This window comes from Lynx canadensis, chromosome X (genome assembly GCF_007474595.2).
Source record: "Lynx canadensis isolate LIC74 chromosome X, mLynCan4.pri.v2, whole genome shotgun sequence".
NCBI lineage: Eukaryota > Metazoa > Chordata > Mammalia > Carnivora > Felidae > Lynx > Lynx canadensis.
Window position 1 is genome coordinate 7,714,805 of NC_044321.2, and position 21,999 is coordinate 7,736,803.

General features: G+C 44.1%; 1 protein-coding gene across 3 annotated transcripts in view; it reads right to left on the reverse strand.

Annotated features, from left to right (window-relative positions):
• Positions 1 to 21,999, reverse strand: part of ARHGAP6 (Rho GTPase activating protein 6) — a 232,767-nt gene that overhangs the window by 39,541 nt on the left and 171,227 nt on the right. For 2 of the 3 annotated variants that reach the window (XM_030306164.1, XM_030306165.1), the window contains exons 3-6: positions 16,344 to 16,415; positions 9,029 to 9,285; positions 6,904 to 7,099; positions 1,445 to 1,500 (exon numbers count right to left, since the gene is read on the reverse strand). In XM_030306164.1, the coding sequence (XP_030162024.1) occupies positions 1,445 to 1,500; positions 6,904 to 7,099; positions 9,029 to 9,285; positions 16,344 to 16,415 (581 nt within the window). The remainder of the gene's footprint in view (positions 1 to 1,444; positions 1,501 to 6,903; positions 7,100 to 9,028; positions 9,286 to 16,343; positions 16,416 to 21,999) is intronic. The other variant, XM_030306166.1, reaches the window with a different exon arrangement.

Consider the following 21,999-nt stretch of genomic DNA (forward strand, 5'->3'; position numbering starts at 1 on the left):
GTTATTGGATAATCCTTAAATGAATCTCCCTGCAGAGGTTTTTTCCCCTTTGATGGATCCAGATAGAACTGAGGAACCATTTCTGACACCAGCCTCCTCTCCACCTGAGCAGAACGCGCGTTAGTGTCCCGAATTGCTCATCGATTCCAGCCAAGTTGTCATTAGTGCGCAGCAGGCTGCCAGAACGATAAAGGCTTCCACTGGTATCACTCCTACTTGCGATCATTTAAACACGTCACGTTTCCTCCCTGAGCGCACACGTGTGCAGAAAGAACGGACCTCGGAAAGAGCTTAATCCAAATTGTGTGATCTTGGGTTTAACACCGATCTTGAATTGAGCACGGATCAAACTGTGTGATCTTGAATTAAGTTTCTTAGTCTCTCTAAGCCTCAAAGGAAGTGGGTGAAGGAAGGGGCTACTCTCAGAGCCGGTGGGTGGAGTCAATAAGGTAATGTTTTGAAAGTGTTCTCCAGGTCCGCATAGGTGAGCGTCCCCAAAATGTTACTATACCATCTTCCTTCTTGCAAGTCCTGTTGTGAAATGTTAAAAGCTGTTCAATAGTCTCTTGTGTGACTATGGAAAATAAAGACAATACTCCTTTCGGAAGCCCCTTTTGTTTTGACAAAAAAAAAAAGAGGCATTTATTTCAGTTAGTTTTATTAATATGAACAAATATTTATTCGGCTTCATCAACTAAAAATTACTTTCCGTTGCCTCCATTTCTGAGTTGCTGACTTCCTTCTTTCTGTCGGAACCAAGAGAGGAGACTTAACATTTTAATTTTCTCTTGGCCAACAAATGAATTACTTTTTCAAAGGATGGCTTTTGCCTCTTTGGGAAGCCATCAGGAGCACAAATACCTTCCTGATCATAGGCATCGATTCCTGACAGTCTAGGTATCAAACTTCTGTTGGGGGAATGTGGCACAGCGCTGAAGGAAACCAAGGGGTGCGTGCGGTCCCCACGTGCAAAATGAATTGGGGATCGAGGGTTTCACGGAAACTTACTAAGAACTGTTTATTTTTGAGAAGGTACAACGATCAAAAATAGCATCTTATATGAAGAGAATGTCAATGGCATTATTCATATTGCATTTTAGTAAAAACAAGTGCTATACAAGAGTCTTCTGCTTATTATCACTTACTGTTTTAGGTGCTCTCTGGATCTCCTGCTTTTATCATTTCCACAAGATGTTTATGAATTAGTTTTGCTTGGCTGTATGTGCCATGGACACATCCAAATGTTTTGCTTTCAAGTGTTTGAGCCTCACTCTATCACAACCTTTCTGAGCCTTTTACCTCTTGGGAGTCAGTTATACTCTAATTGGTGGGAGGATACCGCAGAGATATTGAGAAATGAATTTGCATACGCTTGAACTTTGCATGAGGTAATTCATTTGAAAGTCATGTGAAACGTACAACGCGGTCTTTCCTTTTCACTTACTTGTCTCACTCTCTTTTTTGAGCTTCCAACTCGGAATATCCCCACTGTCTGGAGGCCTGCAAAGAAGCAAACAAAATCAACAGTCCGGTTTTACGGCTCGAAACTCTGGAGGAAATCACCGTAGACCCAGAATAGGATGCCAGCACCCAGCTGCAACTCGCAGAGCAGTAACAGCACAATCGCATGCACTAACGGTTCTTCATCCCACTCTATGGTCTGCGGGCACCTCCAGCTTAACTCTGCAGGCACCAGGGGCGTGCCATGTTAAACGTTCGTGTGATGAAAAATTTGTCACGTGATAGTGTGTATTTCCACATCTTCTCCATATGAAAAAAGTAACCGTTTCTTTGTTATTCGGAATGATTACTTAAACATAAATTCTATACGAATTTTTAGCTCTCCCTCAGTTGTAAAACTAGATATTTCTTGTTTCACTGATTATAATGAACACAAGCACTTATCAACGAAAATCTAGAAAGTGCAGAAAAAGGTAAAAGGTAATGTACTTTTCAAAATAACGGGTGCAGAAATAACCACAATGAATATTTTGGCTTATTTCTGTCCAGCCTTTACTCGGTGTGTGCGTGCGTGCGCGTGTGTGTTCTTTTTACATAGCTGAGCCAGAGTTTTTGTCGTTTCAGGTTTGATTCTGGGGGGCAGGAGTACTCCCTAAGAAGTATCATGTACTTCAGGGGCACAGGATGTCTGAACAGCTCTCCTTTTCCTATGCAAGCCATTACTCATCAGCACTGCTGATCACCATCTCCATTTATTTTTTTCATCGGTGGCTCATTTTCTCTTCATTTGGGATCATCAGTTATGAGGGCGATGGTGGGTTCGGAGCTGCCAATGGACATTTTGCAGCCACGTGAAGAGAGTTGGTCTGAGAGGAAAGCCACCAAACAGGCTCGTGCTCTCATGCCATCATTGGATTCCTGGATCCAGTTGTGCCTGAGTTTAGATACAATACTGACACTTCCATATGTAAATGGGATTGGGGGAGGGGGGTGGTGGTGCTTTGCCTGATCGAGTTTTATCTGGGTTCCTCTCTCTTGCCACTGAAAAGGTTCTGACTAGTACAACGTATACTTACACTGGAAAGAATTTCAATCTTTATAACATTATTTCTTTCATCCAGAACCAAAGTAAACATCTTAATTTGCTTAAGTCACGTTTTAGATTTGTTGGTAGAGCTTTGCCGTTTTCTTTACAGAACTTTCTTGGCTTCTTATTACAGATATTCTGGGTATATTTTTGGTATTAGTATGAGTGAATTATTTTATTGTGATGGTATCTGATTATTGCTCTTACATAGGAAATGGGTATCTTTTTGTAGACATATTTTATGGTCTTGCCACATGATGCATTAGGTATAAGCCCTTTTTGGTTGGTTTTCCAGGGTTTTTTAGTTAGAAGAGATAGCATCTATAATTACAAATCCATTTATAAATATAACTATGAATCCATACATCCCATTTATCAGTTCTCTACCTTATAAGTGGTATTCTGAATTTCCAGACTAATTTGAGAGAATCATGGTGAGAGGCTAATTATTGCTGATTTGCATCATCACGTCTTTGTGCCCTTGGTGGGATTTTGCTCTGCGTCTGTTTGCAAAAGACTCCTGTACCTTCTTTGTCGCTTCTGTCGGTGTGTCTGCCTCCTAAGTGAGTCCAACCCCTAGCTTAATTTATTGTTTCTACCTCTCTGTGATCTTAAAAACAGGGTAATTGAGCTATTTAGAATCACTCCAGAATTAAATTTCACATCTGCAAAAGGAGTATAAGTATCCACCTGAAAAGTTATGCAACGATTCAATCAATTAATGCATATAAAGGGCTTAGAATCATATCTGGCATCTGCCGTTATAAAGAGAGAAACAGACCCTGATTGAATGGGATGAGTCTCCTTTGTGCAAAATAGAAAACCTTAACATAATAGCAGGTGTTAGCAAATGTTCGTTTTGGCTGCATTTGCTCTCCGATTTTCTGATGGCTTCTGAATAGCTGAAATTTCTACAGAAATATCACATAAGGGCATTTTCTACACAAGTGGGACTATTCATTTGGTTGAATCCCTCCAGACTCTTCAGAAATGCCCATTTCCATGACATTATTTCCTCAATTATAGTACTTTTTCACTCGGCAAAAATGACTGTAATTTTAAAAAATGACTAGTTACTGATCAAGTGCCAGAATTCCTATGTATCTCAATTGATTATAATCTGATTTAAGTTTCTAAAATATTTGTTTGTTTGCTTATTTATCGGTAGAGCAAATGGCAGCTTGCAGGCAGTCAATGGCATTCTCTGACACAAGCTATGCCGTGACTCTCCTTCAAAGAAAACATGCAGTCTAGGCATTTAGTAACCCCGACTTAAGGTAGTCACTGAAAAAACAGGTGTACATCAAAAAAGGCATAGGGGCGCCTGGGTGGCGCAGTCGGTTAAGCGTCCGACTTCAGCCAGGTCACGATCTCGCGGTTTGTGAGTTTGAGCCCCGCGTCAGGCTCTGGGCTGATGGCTCGGAGCCTGGAGCCTGTTTCCGATTCTGTGTCTCCCTCTCTCTCTGCCCCTCCCCCGTTCATGCTCTGTCTCTCTCTGTCCCAAAAATAAATAAACGTTGAAAAAAAAAAAAAAATAATTAAAAAAAAAAAAAAAAAAAAAAAAAAATTAAAAAAAAAAATCAAAAAAGGCATAGATGTGGCAAAGGACCGTGACTTTGCTGGGGCCTGTCCCAGAAATCGACATGATCACCTTTCTCTCCTTTTCATCAGGAACTAGAATGGAAACTTGACCCAGAGCACCTGGACCTCAGGCTTAGGAAGTATCAAGTAAAGAGGGCAGGCATGATAAGCCTCAAAATCAGCCCAAATCCCACAAAGGTAATAGCACTTGAGTCTCCATTATACTGTCTGTGTTTTTGTTGTTGTCATTGTTTTGAAAGCTGTGCTTCTGGGAAATTGAGGATGCTTAGGGAATTCTTTTTTTTTTTTTGATATGAAATTTATTGTCAAATTGGTTTCCATACAGCCCCAACAGGTGCCCTCCTCAATGCCCATCACCCACTTTCCCCTCCCCCCCAACCCCCATCAACCCTCAGTTTATTCTCAGTATTTAAGAGTCTCTTATGGTTTGCCTCCTTCCCTCTCTGTAACGTTTTTTTCCCCTTCTCCTCCCCCCTGGTCTTCTGTTGGGTTTCTCAGGCTCCACATATGAGTGAAAACATATGGTATCTGTCTTTCTCTGACTGACTTATTTCACTTAGCATAATACCTTCCAGTTCCATCCATGTTGTTGCAAATGGCCAGATTTCATTCTTTCTCATTGTCAAGTAGTATTCCATTGTGTATATAAACCACAATTTCTTTATCCATTCGTCAGTTGATGGACATTTAGGCTCTTTCCATAATTTGGCTATTGTTGAAAGCGCTGTTATAAACATTGGGGTACAAGTGCCCCTATGCATCAGCACTCCTGTATCCCTTGGGTAAATTCCTAGCAGTGCTATTGCTGGGTCATAGGGTAGGTCTATTTTTAATTTTTTGAGGAACCTCCACACTGTTTTCCAGAGCGGCTGCACCAGTTTGCATTCCCACCAACAGTGCAAGAGGGTCCCCGTTTCTCCACATCCTCGCCAGCATCTATAGTCTCCTGATTTGTTCATTTTAGCCACTCTGACCGGCGTGAGGTGGTATCTCAGTGTGGTTTTGATTTGTATTTCCCCGATGAGGAGTGACGTCTGAGCATATAGTATAGAAAGCATCTGGGCGCAAGGGAAAGGGTGGCGCACACAGACATGGATGGAGTCAAGGTCATTGTCCAAGCCCAATTTCGGAGGGAATGAATAGATCTTTGACAAAAGTTTATAAGGCTAAAGTGGATCATACTCTCTGCTACCCATTTCCCAAACTGGCAGATAGAGTCTTATGAAAGAATTGTTTTTATGGTTTGCTCTTTTTTTCATTGGTTTTAAGGGACCAAGATTAATATCCGTTTGCATCTGAACACGTCTCTTTTCTGGAGCTAAACACCATGGAAACCAGAAACAGAATCAGGGCCTTGAGAGATCACCCAGGACAATCTTGTCTCTTTTAGGCCCTACGCTGCATGTTAACTATTCCAAAAAAGGAAGCCCTGTCCAGTTTTTTAGTAAGCTTAAAGGAAAGGCTATTTTTCAAATTATAATTCATGACAATTTATTTTAAAAAACAAAATAGAAAAACAAAGTTTTCTTTCTTTCACATAAGCAGTTACTCAACCTGGCCCTCGAGTTTAAATGATTGGAGTACAATTCTCACTTAGGACTCTTTAAAATGCTTACAGTTCACGCTCGATGCTTTTTACAGGTGAAAACTATAATTATAAAAGTATGAGTCGCTTTTTCTACCTCCTAGTGAAATTTTGGCTGAATTTGCATGTTTGCTGTACTGAATTCTTTAGTTGCTAAGCTATTTTTAAAAATAATTCCATGCAAGTAATATTTATTGGACACCTACATTGTATTAACCATGATAGTAAGTGCTGGGAATTCAAAATGACTAAGAAATTTTCCTTGACCTCCAGCTTACCTTCCCAGGAGAAGAGACATACGGACACACACACACACACACACACACACACACATACATATAAAAATTCTGTATAGACAAAGCTTCAATATGTATCAGTTTTATTAAGTCATCCATATGTTACCTAGTGATTAAGACATTTAGAAATCCCCTTAATAATTTTTTTATAAAGTCCCAGTTTTACTGGAAACAATGAACTTATCTCATGTCCACAAAACGCATGCGAACACTATAGGAAACACATTCAGATTATGGAGATGGCAGTTCAATGGGCCAAAAGCCTGCATCTCAGAAAAATTTTTGAAGAAGGCTATATTGTTTTTAAGTCAACATACTACCTGGAGTTGAGTTGCCAAAAGGGTCATTGTGAAGGATCTGAAGTGGACATCTTCCCGCAAAAACACAAATAGCCATATAGAAAGCTGTTGCCAAAAACCACGTATTTTCTATTCATGTAAGGAATGCTTTGCAAATCTTTTTGTTTGTCTCTTTGTTTGCTTGTTTGAAGCTGGACTCTTATTTTTTTTAAGGAAGCCTTGTTAGTAACCTCGATGCATGAAAAAGATAAAAGTGGCTGTGCTCTGTTTGAAGGGAGGCTTGGGGACAGACCCAGACCAACAGATCTTGGCCTCCCCTAAGATACTTGGCCTCCAGGTTCACTTCTGAGGACCACTGGGCGTTGGGCGGCCTCAACACTGTCAAGTTGATTTTTGTCCCCCACAACCTTGTTCAGCCCAGTACCCTTTTAGGCACACACTCAGATCTGTAAGGAAACGTCAGCCCAGAGTCTGATCAGACGACTAAAGCGCTGAACTTGGGCACTTAAATCCATGATGCTTGGATAAATGAAAGTCTCTCATACATGATCACTGACAGACAAGTCTGCTTACCGTGTTTTTCTAGATGCTGACAGCAGCTGTCCACCAGCCTGGGGACCTGTCTGTAAATGGGATTCAGACTCAGTTTCTTATCTCTGGCTTTCTCTTTTTTACTATGAGCCTCGGCAGGCAAGGAGAGTTGTAAAGCTTCTAGTAGTCGAGACTGACTGTCGTCAAGATCTGTGATAGAATCCACTGACATCGCACCCTGCAAATTATACACAGCCGTGAACAAAGAGTGCAGACGGGGAAAATGAAAACAGCTTCCCTCAGAGGCTCTCCAATAACGCTTTTGCCCATGACTGCCTGTCACACTTACAAGAGCGCCGCTTGGTTGAGTCATGCTGTTTGTAGATTAGACGGAAAGCAGCAAACACCTTTCGAAAAAGTTAGGAAACTACCACAACATAGGGCCAGGTAATGGCAGTCAAAATTTCGACACACAACATTTTCCAAATGGAAGACACTTCATGCCTTGGAACAAGAGAAGAATCACATACTCGATGAATGAGGTCAAGTGAGAGGAGCCTTGGGAGTAAAAAGAAGATCGCAACTATGACTCTAGGGGGTAGAGTTTTAAAACTGGATTCCGTGGGATGGTCTTAGTGTTGTGTCCCCCCAGAAATGGCATAAAGGGCTTTATCAGGGAAGTGGTTCCCGGAGACGGCTGCAGGGGTGAGGAAATGAGAGCGGGAAGGGAGGGCGGTGGATGAGAAGCGCCACTAAGCCTATGACGAGCCCGGGGGCAGCTCGTGCCCCAGGCCCTGGGGACGACTGGGAGACCATGGAGGTCAAGCATCTCAGAGGTAACCATGCTAGGGAGCGAGTGAGCTGGGCTATTTATACCACAAGCCTCAAGAGTCATTGATTAAGGGCAACTCCCGGTAGGGGCAGGGAGGCGACGTTGACGTCTCGGCACTTGCAGCCTGTCATCTGCATGGGTGGGTGCCTCTGGCCATCAGAGAGAGCCTTTGGCAGAGATGGGGTGCTGGCGGGTGGGAGGAGGGCCACCATGTTGGGAAGGGTGAGGGCTGAGCATAGGGGAGTAGCACACCAGCCACGTCGGTACAGCCCCCCGGCCTTCGATGAAGCACAGAGGAAGGAGTCCGCAGCCGGTGTCCCGGCAAGGCCTGGACAGAGGAGAGGGCATCGGGCAGGCCCGTTGCCGGGGCCCCAGATTCCCCGAAAGTTCCAACGTGGAGCTCAGGTGTTACTGCCACCCAACATGCAATCCGAGAGACAGTGATAAAGCTGGAAGAACGACAATGGTGTCATTGCCTCATCTGTAAACGTAGCTGGAGCCTTGAGAACAGCAGAGGCCCAGGCACCCCCTTGATCTTGGAGAGGTCTCGAACGTGGATTTTAAGTGGGGAGTGTTGGGGCTTTTACCGAGGGCAGCAGTGAGTGGCTGGGGGTGGCGCACGTTTGGGGTCTCCAGGCAAGAGGAAAAGGGGAGACCTCCCGGTGACCGGTGACCGAGGGAATTCTAGAGACGCTTATCAACGGACCCAGCCAATCACCAACCGGTTGGCCTGGACACTCAGCTTCCCTGGATCAAAACATGAAGTTTGAAGCCCCAAACAACAGCACAGTGCCTAGAACACAGCCGCCAATTAATAAATGGCACCCCGTTGTTACAGTACTGATTGGAGAGGACATATGTTCTCTCTCTCTATCTATATATGTATAGTGAAAAAAGTTCCATTGATGAAACAAAATCTCATTGTTTCTGAAGACTGGTAGCCAAGCCACTGGGCCAGGTGGGTTCTTGGACTAGAGACCGAGAGAGTAACCAGAACACCTGGCCCTGCCCCCAAGCCCCACAGTCTCAAGGGCAAGTCCGGTAGTACAGCAGCAGATCACACTAGAGCACGGTCAACAGTGACACTGTGGAATGTTCAGGATCTCATGGGGCACACGGGTAACCAAGGAAGGGCCCCCCCCCACAGCTCTGAGAGGGGTCAGGAAAAGGCTCCGAGGGTGCGCCCGGTGCCCTACGGCCAGCGCAAATTGTCCCCGAGTGGGGCCGTTGACAGATACCTGGACTACATTTCCAGTTTTCACATGAGCAAAGACTCCAAGAATAACGCTCTGGTTGTTTCAGCAGTGGTGTCAGAGAAAGCATCGGCCAACTCACCCTCCTCCTGGCCCGAGGAGCCGGTTCTGGGGTGTTCGGGGACGTTGACTCATTTGGTGTTTCCGAGGTGGAGCTGAGAGATGAGTTACTGCTTGAGAGTTCTTTGTTTTGTCTTTTATTTCCAAATGGGAGGAGGGAAGCCACGAAATCGGACGCATCCTTTTGTTCGTCCCTCTGTGAGTCCTGCTTGAGTTTATAGGCCCGGTCATTTGCAATGACTTGGGATAAGGGCATTCCAAATGCCTGTGGGATGAATTCTGGAACCAAAAAACAAACATTCACTTTCAGCCATGACCGGACCAGGGAAGGCCCTCACTCGTGTTTTAGACCTAAGAACAGACATATTCGAATGCCTGTTTCTCGAAGAACTGATTCATCAATCAAAATACAGAGGTGGCTTTTGTATTTATCAGAGTGGCCAACATTTCTATTTCTATCAAGCAGGCCAGTATGGTTTTAGAAATCTAGGCCTCTGGTCTTCCCCCCCACCCCGCCACCCCACCCCACTGCCGACATATCTCAAGTATGTTTTAAAGGCAAAAACTCTGGGGCGCCTGGGTAGCTCAGTCGGTTAAGCGTCTGACTTCAGCTCAGGTCATGATCTCATGGTTTGTGGGTTCGAGCCCCCCGTCAGGCTCCGTGCTGACAGCTCGGAGCCTGGGGCCTGCTTCGGATTCTGTGTCTCCCTCTCTCTCTGCCCCTTCCCCGCTCGTGCCAAAAATTAAACATTAAAAAAAATTTAAAGGACCAGGCCTTTTGTTAGCCTTACACTCCCCATCTTCGATTTATGGGTCTCCAGAGCCTGCGGAACATACAAGGCATGAAAAGGCTGCGTGTATCCATTTATTCAGCAGGGAGTGTAAGGCTAACAAAAGGTCTGGTCCTTGCTCTTGAAGGATTCAGAGTCGGGGAGGGGGTCAGATATGTAAATAGCTACAGAGGTGTGTCTGCCACGTGCTATAAAGCAGAGATGCACGGAAGCAAAGACTGAAGTTCAATTAAGTGGATCTACTTTGAGGTTCCCCGTAAACGAGCCAGTATGCGAAATGAGAACCCGAGAGGGGGTGGAACAGCTCGGGAGCAAGTCTTCTCTCTTCCCTTTGTGTTCCTTGTCCCCACATTCTGCCTCCAGTTGCTGGCTGGGGCTGTCACTCTTATGATCTATGCTCCAGCCATTCTGCTGGCCACACGCACAAGTGGGCTCTCATTGCTAACTGACCAGTGAAGGGCCCAGGATACAACGTGTTAAATCCTCTCGTAAGGACAATTTGGGGGGAAGGAGCATAATGCAGAGATCTACGGCTTTATTTGGAGATGTACACACGGTTGTTTTCTGGATCACGGTAGTAAATCCATATGTATACGTGTCTGTTGTAAGCACACTAATCCTTAGGGCCGGGCATTTTACTGGCAATATTTTAGATTTATGCTGAAAAGCATTAATAATTAAGTTAAATGCATTATTTCTTTTAGAGTCAAAATTACATCTCCTAGCAGCAGAATATTGGAGTCTAGGCTCTCCCTTGTTTTTATAACCCCTACAAATAAAACCAGAATGATCAAGAGAAAACAGTTGTAAGGCTTGTTTGTTCTTTGAAAGGAAAAGCTAACATTAAATCAGGTGGAAAGAGGCTTTGGAAGGTTTTCTTCCTTGATCTATGGCCAGTGATTTTTAACATCACTGGGCTAATGACCAAGTCTACATCAAAAGCAGAAATGGGGGGTGCCTAGGTGGCTCGGTGGGCTGAACGTGGGACTCTTGACTTCGGCTCAGGTCATGATCTCACAGTTTGTGAGTTCAAGCCCCACATCGAGATCCACACTGAAAGCTCGGAGCCTGCTTGGGATTCTCTCTCTCCCTCTCTCTCTGCCTCTCCCTTGCTTGCTCTCTCTCTCTCTCTCTCTCCTTTTTGAAATAAATAAATAAACAAAAAAATTATCTAAAAAAAGCAGAAATGGTACTTGAGAAGCCTGCACCCTTGGTTCCATCAAAACATGAATCTGTTTTAAAGCGAAAAATCAAAACGTCACCATTTGGGGATTTTCAGAGGATGTTTACCATTCTCCATCATTCTCAACAAACTAGGCGGCATACGATAACACACAAAAAATTAGGCATGTTTTTGAGTGACTGATGTAGACAAGTGCAGCAAGACGCAATGCTCACTATTGATAAAAGGCCACCTCCACCAACTAGCAAAATTAGAAAGCAAAGGGGACAATACCAGACCACTGGCTGTGCGCGCCAGGATTTATCGCGTAAATCAGCGCTGTCTTGTGTATGGGAATAATCAAATCGTCTTACTTCAAAACAATCGGGGAGGGGCGCCCGGGTGTCTCAGTTGGTCAAGTGGCCGACTTAGGCTCAGGTCAGGATCTCACAGCTTGTGAGTTCGAGCTCCGCATGGGGCTCTCTGCTGTCGGCACGGAGCCTGCTTCGGATCCTCTGTCTCCTCTCTCTGCCCCTCCCCAGGTTGTTCTATCTCAAAGATGGGGCTACGGACTCCTCTCTTAGCCAGTTTTTCCACATAAGGAAAACCAACCAGACTCGTTTAGAGTTGCTGATATCCCTAGAAAAATGGTTTCCTTTGGTATCCATCGTTTTTAATGTCCAAACCTCTGTCACCCTGCTTGCAAATTGGAATAATTGAATACCAATTAAACAGATGGAATACAAGCCTCTCCATTTTTATTTCTCTTTTATTCTTACTCAAGAGCTGATCCTCTAACAGAGTTTCATTTTTCCCTAACAGGCTTTCTTTCCTGGCTGAGTTTATTTATCCTCTCAGTGACAGAGTTTTAATGTAGTCTCTGGTTTCTTGTCGTTGTCTCTTGAGAACCCTTACAAGCTTCAGAAAGGAGGCCTCTCCATGCTCTAAACTTGTGTCACAGTGTCTACAGTCCCTGGAAAATTCTAAGCAGGATTTTTGAATATTTCTGCTTCTCCAAATGTGGCTATTGTCAAATTGAGGACTCATCACAAATCTATTGAGCAAAACCTTCGTCGGGTGTAAATAAAACGTTGGGTGCACATGCTCGTCTGTGGATTCAAAATGCTTCTCTTGGCGGGGGGGGGGGGGAACCCTAGAGACTCAGTGTTGATAGTGGCTAATACAGCTGATAATAGGTTTTTAAAACCAGATGGACATTTCCCAAGACTCACTGTTCTGGGGCCAGGGACAGTGTGTGTCATGTTCTAATCTACAGTATGTGTTTGCTAGGAACACTGCCTTCCCTGCTGCGTTCGTTAGTAGCAACTGTGAACTTTCCCGCCCGGTGAACCTTGGCTCCCTCCTGCCACTTCCGTATCTGTGCCTTCCCGCCATGTGGCAGAAACCTGCGTGTGCGAGGTTCCGCTTGCCTCCTGCTCATGGCTCTCTTCTATTGTCACTGACTTTGACTCGTGGTCAGACCCCTGATCTACCCTCACTGTTGGTGGCTTGGATGTCTACCTAAAGGGCCCATCTAATTCTCCATCCTCACATCTCCTGACCTTCTCCTCTCCTCTTTTTCCTTCCTGCCACCTTTTCCAACCACTCGCTCGGTCCCACCCTGGACCGTGTCCTCACCAGAAGTGATTCCGCCTCTAGATTCAGGCTTCCTCCCTCCACTCGTGTCCTACTCCCATCCCAAGTTCACGTGTTACACTGCAGTGTGGCAATCTGTTTAAGCACACCATTAAGATGTCCCTTCTCCTTCATACGCTTTGATGGCGCCTCAATGTTCTCGGCATGCAGACCAAACATTGTGCTGGGGCCCACACAGTCCCGTGCAAGGTGGCCCCTTCTTATTCTGCCCTGCGACCACCACCACTGCCCCCGCCCCGACCTCTGGTTCTCTCAGTTCTGGCAACAGCACTCAAAGACAGCGTTTCGTGCGTTCTCTTGGCGAAGTTCCACATGGTGATAACCGATACTTGATTTTTCTACTTGGCGTGATACCAGTTCGGCACAAAGAAAGGTGCCACGCCTAAATTATTGCCAGATTTTATATCCACAAATATACGGCATAATCTGAAAATATCCTGTGGAGAGGGGACCTGCCTCCCAGACTTAGGCCACAAAAAACCTACTCCCCCTGTGCTCTGATTAGGAACCACATTAACTGGAACAAAGTAGCTATTTTAAAATCCTTTTCCCCCAAATGATTTCTTTCTTGACACAAGAAAGAAACTTTCTGAAGTTCTGAAAGTTTAAAAAATGCTTTTGGGTTGCCAAGTAATTTAACTAAGAGAAATTAAGGACTGGGAAGCATTCTGTATGAAAATATGTTTTCCGACCCAGCATCAATCTTGAATTAGTTTCCATATGGAATTCAAAAGTCATATGGGCAGGAGGGACACAGCAGTGTCACACGATCTGCTGTGTTTCATGTCCAGGCAATTAAATAAAATGCAGGACGTAATTCATTCTGATTGAATCAATTAATCTAGCAGCATATCCAACACTTAATGAATCACTCTTTATTGGGAGAGCAATTCGATTCTAAAAAGCTGCCCCTATTTATTTTTAGATGACCTAACCCAAGAGGTCACTTAGAGTTTCCTGTTTTCCTTCTTTTACTCTTGGATTCAAATGATTATCATTTTCCACATGTGCAGCTGTTAGGAACCCCAATGTTAATATTCAAGTGGAAGAAAATCATGTGAACCATTACAACCATGTAAGACCTACATGCTACCCCCTCACACTCTGGTCCCCAGGTTGTTCAGAAAACATGCCATTTAATTAAGAGCTACTTTAAAAGAGAAAAAAAAAAACCCTCTTTTGCCATGAAGCCTAATATTTCTCCCTTTAGTTGGATGGGCGGTGTGTCTTTTCTTTTTTTTTTTTTAATATTTTTTTAAGTTTATTCATTTATTTTGAGAGAGACAGAGACAGCGCAAGTGGGGGAAGGGCAGAGAGAGAGAGAGAGAGGGAGAGAGAGAATCCCAAGCAGGCTAGCTGCCAGCGCAGAGCCCGGCGTGGGGCTCGAACCCATGAAACCGTGAGATCATGACCTGAGCTGAAACCAAGAGTCTGACGCTTCACCGACTGAGCCACCTAGGCGCCCTGATGTGTGTTTGGAGCACCAGGACTTGCCTTCCTTTTCCCAGCCAGCTCCCTGGGCAGCCTTATAGAACTCCGCCAAATTTTCACCGGGCCTATGTAATTCCTAAGTACGATCTGGTCTGCAAAATGTATAATGGCTCAGTACATATTGGTCAATTACTTCCCCTGGCCCTTCCTTTTCTGCTCATTCACATCCTTGCTTCCTGTTGTTCTGGAATATAAGGAAGCACACACACATCTCCCTCTGTTGAGGGAACTCAGTCGTCTCCCGCAGAAAATGCTCATTCTGCTCAGTCTAGCCTGAATGGGCACTTGTGAAGAATCACTTGAAAGTCTGCATTCTGAGTATTCAAATCCTAGTATTCATATCATCATCCTAGAATGAACCAACTTTAAAGGTACACATTCCTAATGCAAGTCTGTGTGGTCCCATTAATTCACTTTATAAACACTGAGAATTACTCTAATCTAGTGAGGCAAAGGTCGTCAGTGGCAAGAACAGAAGACGCAAAACCTCTAGTTTAAAAAAGCTATCCTGGTTACTAATAGCCATTGAAAAATAAGGGTAAGAACATATGAACCGATTAAAAAGAACACAACTTATCAGACTGCGATAGGTAGCTGGACTAGAATTAAGGCCCTTTGCCCTGATTATACCAGCAGCAGATTCTGCTGTGACACGGTGTGCCCTGGTGAGTACGCTAATCAATATGGACCGGAATTCGCATGTTAGAAGCCGCACATTCATAGTTTATAGAATCCCTCCTGTCCAGTTGCCCTTACAGACCGGTGGAATTATACTTTCTGGGGTGGGGGTCTGGGCACTGGGAATTTTTTTTTTTTCAACGTTTATTTATTTTTGGGACAGAGAGAGACAGAGCATGAACGGGGGAGGGGCAGAGAGAGAGGGAGACACAGCATCGGAAACAGGCTCCAGGCTCTGAGCCATCAGCCCAGAGCCCGACGCGGGGCTCGAACTCACGGACTGCGAGATCGTGACCTGGCTGAAGTCGGACGCTTAACCGACTGCGCCACCCAGGCGCCCCGGGCACTGGGAATTTTTAAGGGTGCACACAGTTTTATTCTACTGTGCAGCCAGAGGTAGGGAATCACTCATATTTTCATCTCCTTTCGTCCAGCGTGAGGTAAACATTTGAAATGTCTGGAGACATCCTGGTGGGGGGCGGTGCTACTGGCATCTAGTGGTAGGGGCCAGAGATGCCGCTGAGCGTCTCACGCAATGGACAGGACAGCCTCCATAACAAAGAATGATCCAGCCTAAAACGTCAGTAGACCCCGGTTGAGAAATCCCGCTCTAAGGGAAGTAAAACATTGATTCTCCATTCTTTAGGACTTTTCAAATCTCCTTTGAGTCCAAAGAACCAAATGTCGTGACACTTTAGGCACAGTTCAAGACATGGGTGTAGAGTCTGGGATCTTTTCAAGCAGAAATTCAATCATTATAGAAAAGAACTCCGAGGTGAGACATATGGGTCTCCTCACTCAACACTCATTCATTGTGTCACATAAAATGGAAGGAAATACATTCAGACGACGGCACTGTTCCGCGGTCATTTCATATGGGCCCATACAAACAAGCCACAGAAAGTTGTACTGTGCTAATGGGGCCCAGGTGCCCATTATGCAGGCTCAGTGGATATTAGTTAAAAATGACCACAAATACCTCTCAAAGAGTGGCTAATGTGTCAGCTCCCTAAATAGACACAGAAGGGACACAGAACAGTATGAAGACACTCGACAATCCCCAAAACATATAGGGCAAAACATAAGCCTGCTGTGATCTAACACAGAAATGTGGAGAATGGCCCATCTCCAGTAGCTCATGAGGATGAGACTGTTTCTTTCCAGTAGTCATGGTAGGCAAATCCAAACTTTTTCTCATTCAACTAGCCCTGCCTAACTATCTGGCCTTGCCAGACAGCTGGTTAGCGTTAGAGATGCTGTCCATGGCTACTCAACCCAGGTTCCTCTTGTGCGTTGCTGATTGGCCAGCATCATAATTGGAACCATAAACTTGGCCGAGGTCACACTTTGCTCAAACCAGTTGAATTCATCAACTCAGTACAGGGCCACTCAAACACAAAAGAGTAGACCAAAACAGGCTTTAATGACATTCTGTTGTAGAAAGCCAGTTTACATAATAGAGTTGAACTGCATAAATCTATGCAATTCAAAAACCCCACCAAATTCAACCATTATGCTCCACGGAGGATGCATCCGCTGTGGTTCCTTCTGTCCTTTACCTCGGTCTTTGTTTTTCTCCTTTCCTAGTGAATCCAGTTTCTTTCTCAAAGATTTCTTTCTCTTCTGCCCATCTGCAAATATTAAAAGAATGACAAATTGTAAACACAAGCTATACGTGTGACATCTTACACTATCAGTGACTACATTTGAGCAAAAGCATGACTTCTTGCTTACTTCACTTATAATTTGGCATTTTAAACAGAGTAATGGCTCTGAAAACACATGAAAATCCCTGACGCGGGCAGTACGCACAGCCAGAATCTTGATGTACGCTCCTAAATTTTGTTTCAATCACGGAAAGTACAGGAAACTTACCTCCTTCAGAATTAACTTAGTGGTGACACTTAGATATGTTTGCTATTACTATTACATGAGTCTCTTCCTATTCTTCACGTTTATGCAAACCAATGTCATCTGGAATCAAACGTCCAGGAGAGGAAAGTCAACAGTACATATTATTCTGACATTTATAAGCTGGTAGAGTGTAACTGGATAAGGAAATGAATCTAGAGGTCCAGAGAACTCAAACAAGCTATTGCTGCACCATCTACTAACTGTGTGACTGTGGACAAGTCTCATTGTCCTCCTCTGTAAAATGGGCATTTCATGGGGTTGCCGTGTGAACTAAATGAAATGACGCATCTAAAGGGCTTTGGGGGGACCCCGACACATGTGCATAAATTCAGCTCTACTTTCTTTTTGGTGCTTGCATCGTATTCCATAGCGTAGCTGTGCCATAATTTAATTAACCATTCCCCCACCCAGGGACATTTGGGTCATTTCTAATTTTTCACTATAATCAGTAAGGCATAATATCCCTTTAGCGTCTTGTCCTCACAACAAATGTACTTGCACATCTGGCTTGCTCACCAAATAATAAAGATACCGCTCATATCAGTAGGCAGCTGCAGTCGGATTCCTGGGATGTCATGGCAAGAATGCATTTCGGGATTACGCAACCATCAATTTAACACGCGGGAGGTGCAAATTGGAAATCCGCACTGCCATCAAATAAGGGAAGTGTAGCCCGTGCCGTGAAGAACCTTATGTTTAAAAGGGGGATTACGAATTGTTTTCTTACAGGACACACTAAAAAGCGTAGTACAGAGAGAGACTCAGATACTCTCCAATAAAATTTAAAAGCAAGACTCTGATATCAGGAAAAGACAGCATGCACATTCTTAAACAGAAACGAGCGTTCCTGGGATCCTCTCGGGGCTACAGATGTTCCCAACTCCTTCTCTCTGAATTTTTGGAGGCAAAAGACATCACACAGTAGTCGACAGACACATCCGATCCGTCCTCTTTCAAAAAGCAAAGAAATATTTCAAAAATGAGTCTCCTCCTACAAGATAGAAATAGTTCCTAAGAGTCTTTACCTTTGCGGTCGTGAGATTTGTATAGGGGAAATTTAAGTAAGTCAGTTGTAATGTGGTAGAGAGCCATCAGTCTCTTTCATTACAGGTATGTTCTTATCTCCAGTGTCTAAAAGATGATTAACGATATGGCCTCCCATAACTTATTATACATGTACCACAATAAACATACTAACAACCCAAGATTCAAATCCATTCTCCAAACAGGCTTTTACTTTGTAATACTTTATTCACTAGTTCACATCACCACATGTATTTGACTGTAATAAGAGTATTTGTCCTTAAAAAATTCTATCATTCCTTCATATTTTATTAGTTGACCCAGAAGAATAACTAAACCAAATAGTAAAGCTTAAGAGACTTGGTTTTTATAACCAGCGGGCAGATGCTAAAATTCAAGCAAGTTGTCAAAGAACCACAATACATATAGGATAGGGGACATTTTCTTTTAAGATAGAAGGAATTCCTTAAACTTCTTTTTAATTGGAAGATGTAAAATATGTAAAGATGTGTATAAATATAAATACACAGTTTAAATAATACTGAGGAGGCCAACTCCCACACAACCAACAGTCAAGTTCAGAGGTAGACTATTCCCTGTACCCAAGTCTCCTGTGTGCCTACCTCCCCCTCACCCAGGGTAATCATTGCTCTGATCAATCATCTAATAATCTATATCTAATAATAATAATAATAATAATAATAATAATCTAATAATCATCTGCTTTTCTTTACAGTTTTACTATCTATGTATCCATTTATAAAGAATATAGTTCCTTTTTCCTGCTTTCGACTTCACACAGATGGAATCACGCTCTAAGTATTCTTTCTTGCCTCATTTATTTCATTCATCGACATTTCTGAAATTCATCCTGTCAAGGCAGGTGGCTGTAGGTCACTCATTTTGATTCCTGTACACTGTCTTCTGGTATGAATATACCATGGTTAATTTCCCCCATTGAGCTATTGATGGAGATTTGAGTTGTTTCTAGCTTGGGACTGTCGGGAACAGTGTTTTTGAAAAATTCTGTGCATGTCTTCCTATGTACATGTCCAAGAATCACTCTGTGGTCCTTTGAGTGTGGTTCTAGGACCACTGGCATCAGTACCGCCCCGGGAAATTGGAACTTGTTAGACCTGCAAAGTTTATGGTCCCATCCCCAAAACTAGTGACTCAGGAACACTGGGATGGGACCCAGCAGTGTGTGCTTTAACATACACTCCAGGGGCGTTATTCTGGTTCTCACTGAAATCTAAGCACCACTGTTCTAGGGTAGATATGTACAAGCTGCATTGCCGGGTCAGCACGTATGCAATCTTAGGCATTACTCCCGAACATCGAACGCTTTCCGTGTCGTTCTGCTAATTGCTATTCGCACCAGCATGAGAGTTTACAGAGTCCCACAAGGATAACATGTACTTCAAACTCCAAAATTCCAAACAATACCTTGAAGCCTCCTGATAGGAAAAAAAAAAAAATATGTGATCTTTGTGAATAGTGACCTATGATTAAAAAAATGCTTAGCTAGGGGGTACCTGTGTAGCCTTGGCTCTAGTGACATTTGGGGCCAGAGAGCTCTTGGCTGTGAGGAACTGCCCTGTGCACAGTAGGATATCTAGCAGCATCCCTGGCCTCGGTTTACTAGATGCCAGAACACCCACCCATTCCCTGTTGTGACGACCAATGATGTCTCTGGACATCGCCAAATGTCCCACGGGGGCAGAATCACTCCGGTTAAGAAGCACTGGTCTGTGTGTAACTCTACCTAGAGAGCAGCTGTGGGCTTGGACCATGTGACGCATTCACATTTTCCCACTTGTCACAATGCCCAGGTTACACCTGGTGTCGCCTTCTGTTTTAGACAGAAGAATATAAAAATGTTTATAAATCGTTGAGCTTTTACGTATCAGGCTGAATAACAATTTCTTTCAGTTTCTAAAGAATGTGAGTCTGCCTATAGCTATGTTTCTACCAGATTCCTGACTACACGCAGGGGAATAAAGCAGGTTCTGTGAATAAGCAGCCTTCTATGTCTTCGTACGAAGTGTCTTGTCCTCATTTAGATCAGATGTAGAAGGATGTTCGACGGTGAACAGCTGTATGAATAGATGGTGGATGGATGAAGAGACCTCCTGGATAGTCCACCCCTGGCCAGAGCAAGGATTCAGAAAGAAATTGTACAAAGTCAGGTTTCTCAGCAAATGGAGCTGTTCAGCAATGGAATGAGCTCCCTCAAAAAAACCCAAAAGGCACCTTTCACTGTGGCCCTCCATCCCATTTGCTCCCTCTGTCTTGCATCCCTCACTCTGGGGGAAGCCACATGACGAGTAACCCTATGCAGAGGGCCACGTGGTAGGGAACTGGTGTCTCCAGCCAGCAGCCACGTGAGTGGGCCCAGACCCTGATCCTCCTGCCCCAGTCAAGCCTTCAGATGGTTGCACTCCCAAGGGAGCTTGGGGGCAAACCTCATGAACCAGAACCTGAACCAGAACAACCACACTGGGATATTTCCAGAAACCCTGTGAGATGGGAAATAGTTGTTAGTTTTAAAAAAAAAGGGAGAAAAGAAAAAAAAAAAAAAGATGCCCAGCTAAATGCATGCGGTATCCTAGATGGGATCTTGGGTCGGAAAAAGGATATTAGCGGGGAAACTGGTGAAATCTGAACAAAGTCTGTAGTTTGGCTGATAGCAATGGACCAATGTTGGTTTCCTCGTTGTGATAAGCATGCCAAGGTTACATAAGATGTTATCATTAGGGGAGATTGGCTGAGGGGCATAAGGGAACTCTGTGTTATCTTTATAACTTTTCTATAAATCTAAAATTATTCTAAAACAAAGTTGTTGCTTTTAAAATTTTTTAATGTTCATTTTTTAAAAAAATTTAAAAAATATTTACTTATTTTTGAGAAAGAGAGAGAGAAGAGAGAGGGACAGAGACAGAGATAGGGTATGCGCAGGGGAGGGGCAGAGAGAGAGAGAGAGAGAGAGAGAGAGAGAGAGAGAGGCACAGAATCCCAAGCAGGCTCCAGGTTCTGAGCTGTCGGCACAGAGCCCGACGCAGGGCTCGAACCCACGAACCGCGAGATCATGACCTGAGCCGAAGCCAGACACCTTGTCAAGCACGTTGTTTTTTAAAAAGCCCTTTCTCCCACGTCCTGGACGTATTCAGGCAAAAGGTTGAAACCTCATTTGTCAAGCATGTGAGAAGGTGGAGGCTTACACGGCTCTCCGAAGCGCTTTGAAACATACAGACTTGGGAGCACAAGTCTATGGCAACAGGTGACTCAAGAGTCAGAGTTTCTGGCCTGGCTGAAACTACTGAGATAATCTTCCTATTCACACGTCCCTGATCTGAAGGAAAACGTGTGTGTTAGGTCACTATAAAGCATCAGTTATATCTGCCTTTCTGGCGTACCATGTTTTCTGGAAAGGGAGTGGACAGATGAGAGACTTGACCAGATTTATTTTTATGGCCCCAGTGACGTTTTCATAGGTGGCTGATTAGATTGTCTTATGATACTGCCTGTTTCTTAGGTTCCCTAAATCCCTCTTCGGCGTAAGTTACCCCGACTCGGTGCTTGATGTCTGCATCCAAGAACACTGATCAGCGTATCAGTCTGTTTGCTTTTTAAGTTCCCATGCCTGTTCTGATAAACCAAAATACGGTTTTTAAATTATATGTATGAATGTGGAGAAGGCGAGCTATACAATCTGTGCATGTCTTATAAAAATGTTTGCTAAAACTATATCCTTCACTAAAACTCAAATTCATCCTTTGGTCTCATCCTTCCCCTTTTGAGGGCTCTCAAGCCACAGACCTCCCAACACCAAGGCAAGAGAAAGACTAAACCAGATACTTTATTTCCAGTTTGGGACAGGAGGTCTGTCAAAGAAGTTGTAACATTATTAACAGCCCCAGGGGCGCCCGGGTGGTTCAGTCGGCTAAGCGTCCGACTTCAGCTCAGGTCACGATCTCGCAGTTCGTGGGTTTGAGCCCCGCATCGGGCTCTGTGCTGACAGCTCAGAGCCTGGAGCCTGCTTGGGATCCTGTGTCTCCCTCTCTCTCTGCCCCTCCCCCGCTCATACTCTGTCTCTCTCTGCCTCAAAAATAAACATTAAAAATTTTTTAAAAAAAATATTAACAGCCCCTGGCACTTGAGGGCCATTCATCGAGCCCACACTCTGTGTCTAGTGCTTTCCAATGGTTAATGTCAGCGGTGTAAGTTCCTTTGGTAAGTGAACGCGGAAAACACAGTGGAACTGATGAGAGCTGGGCC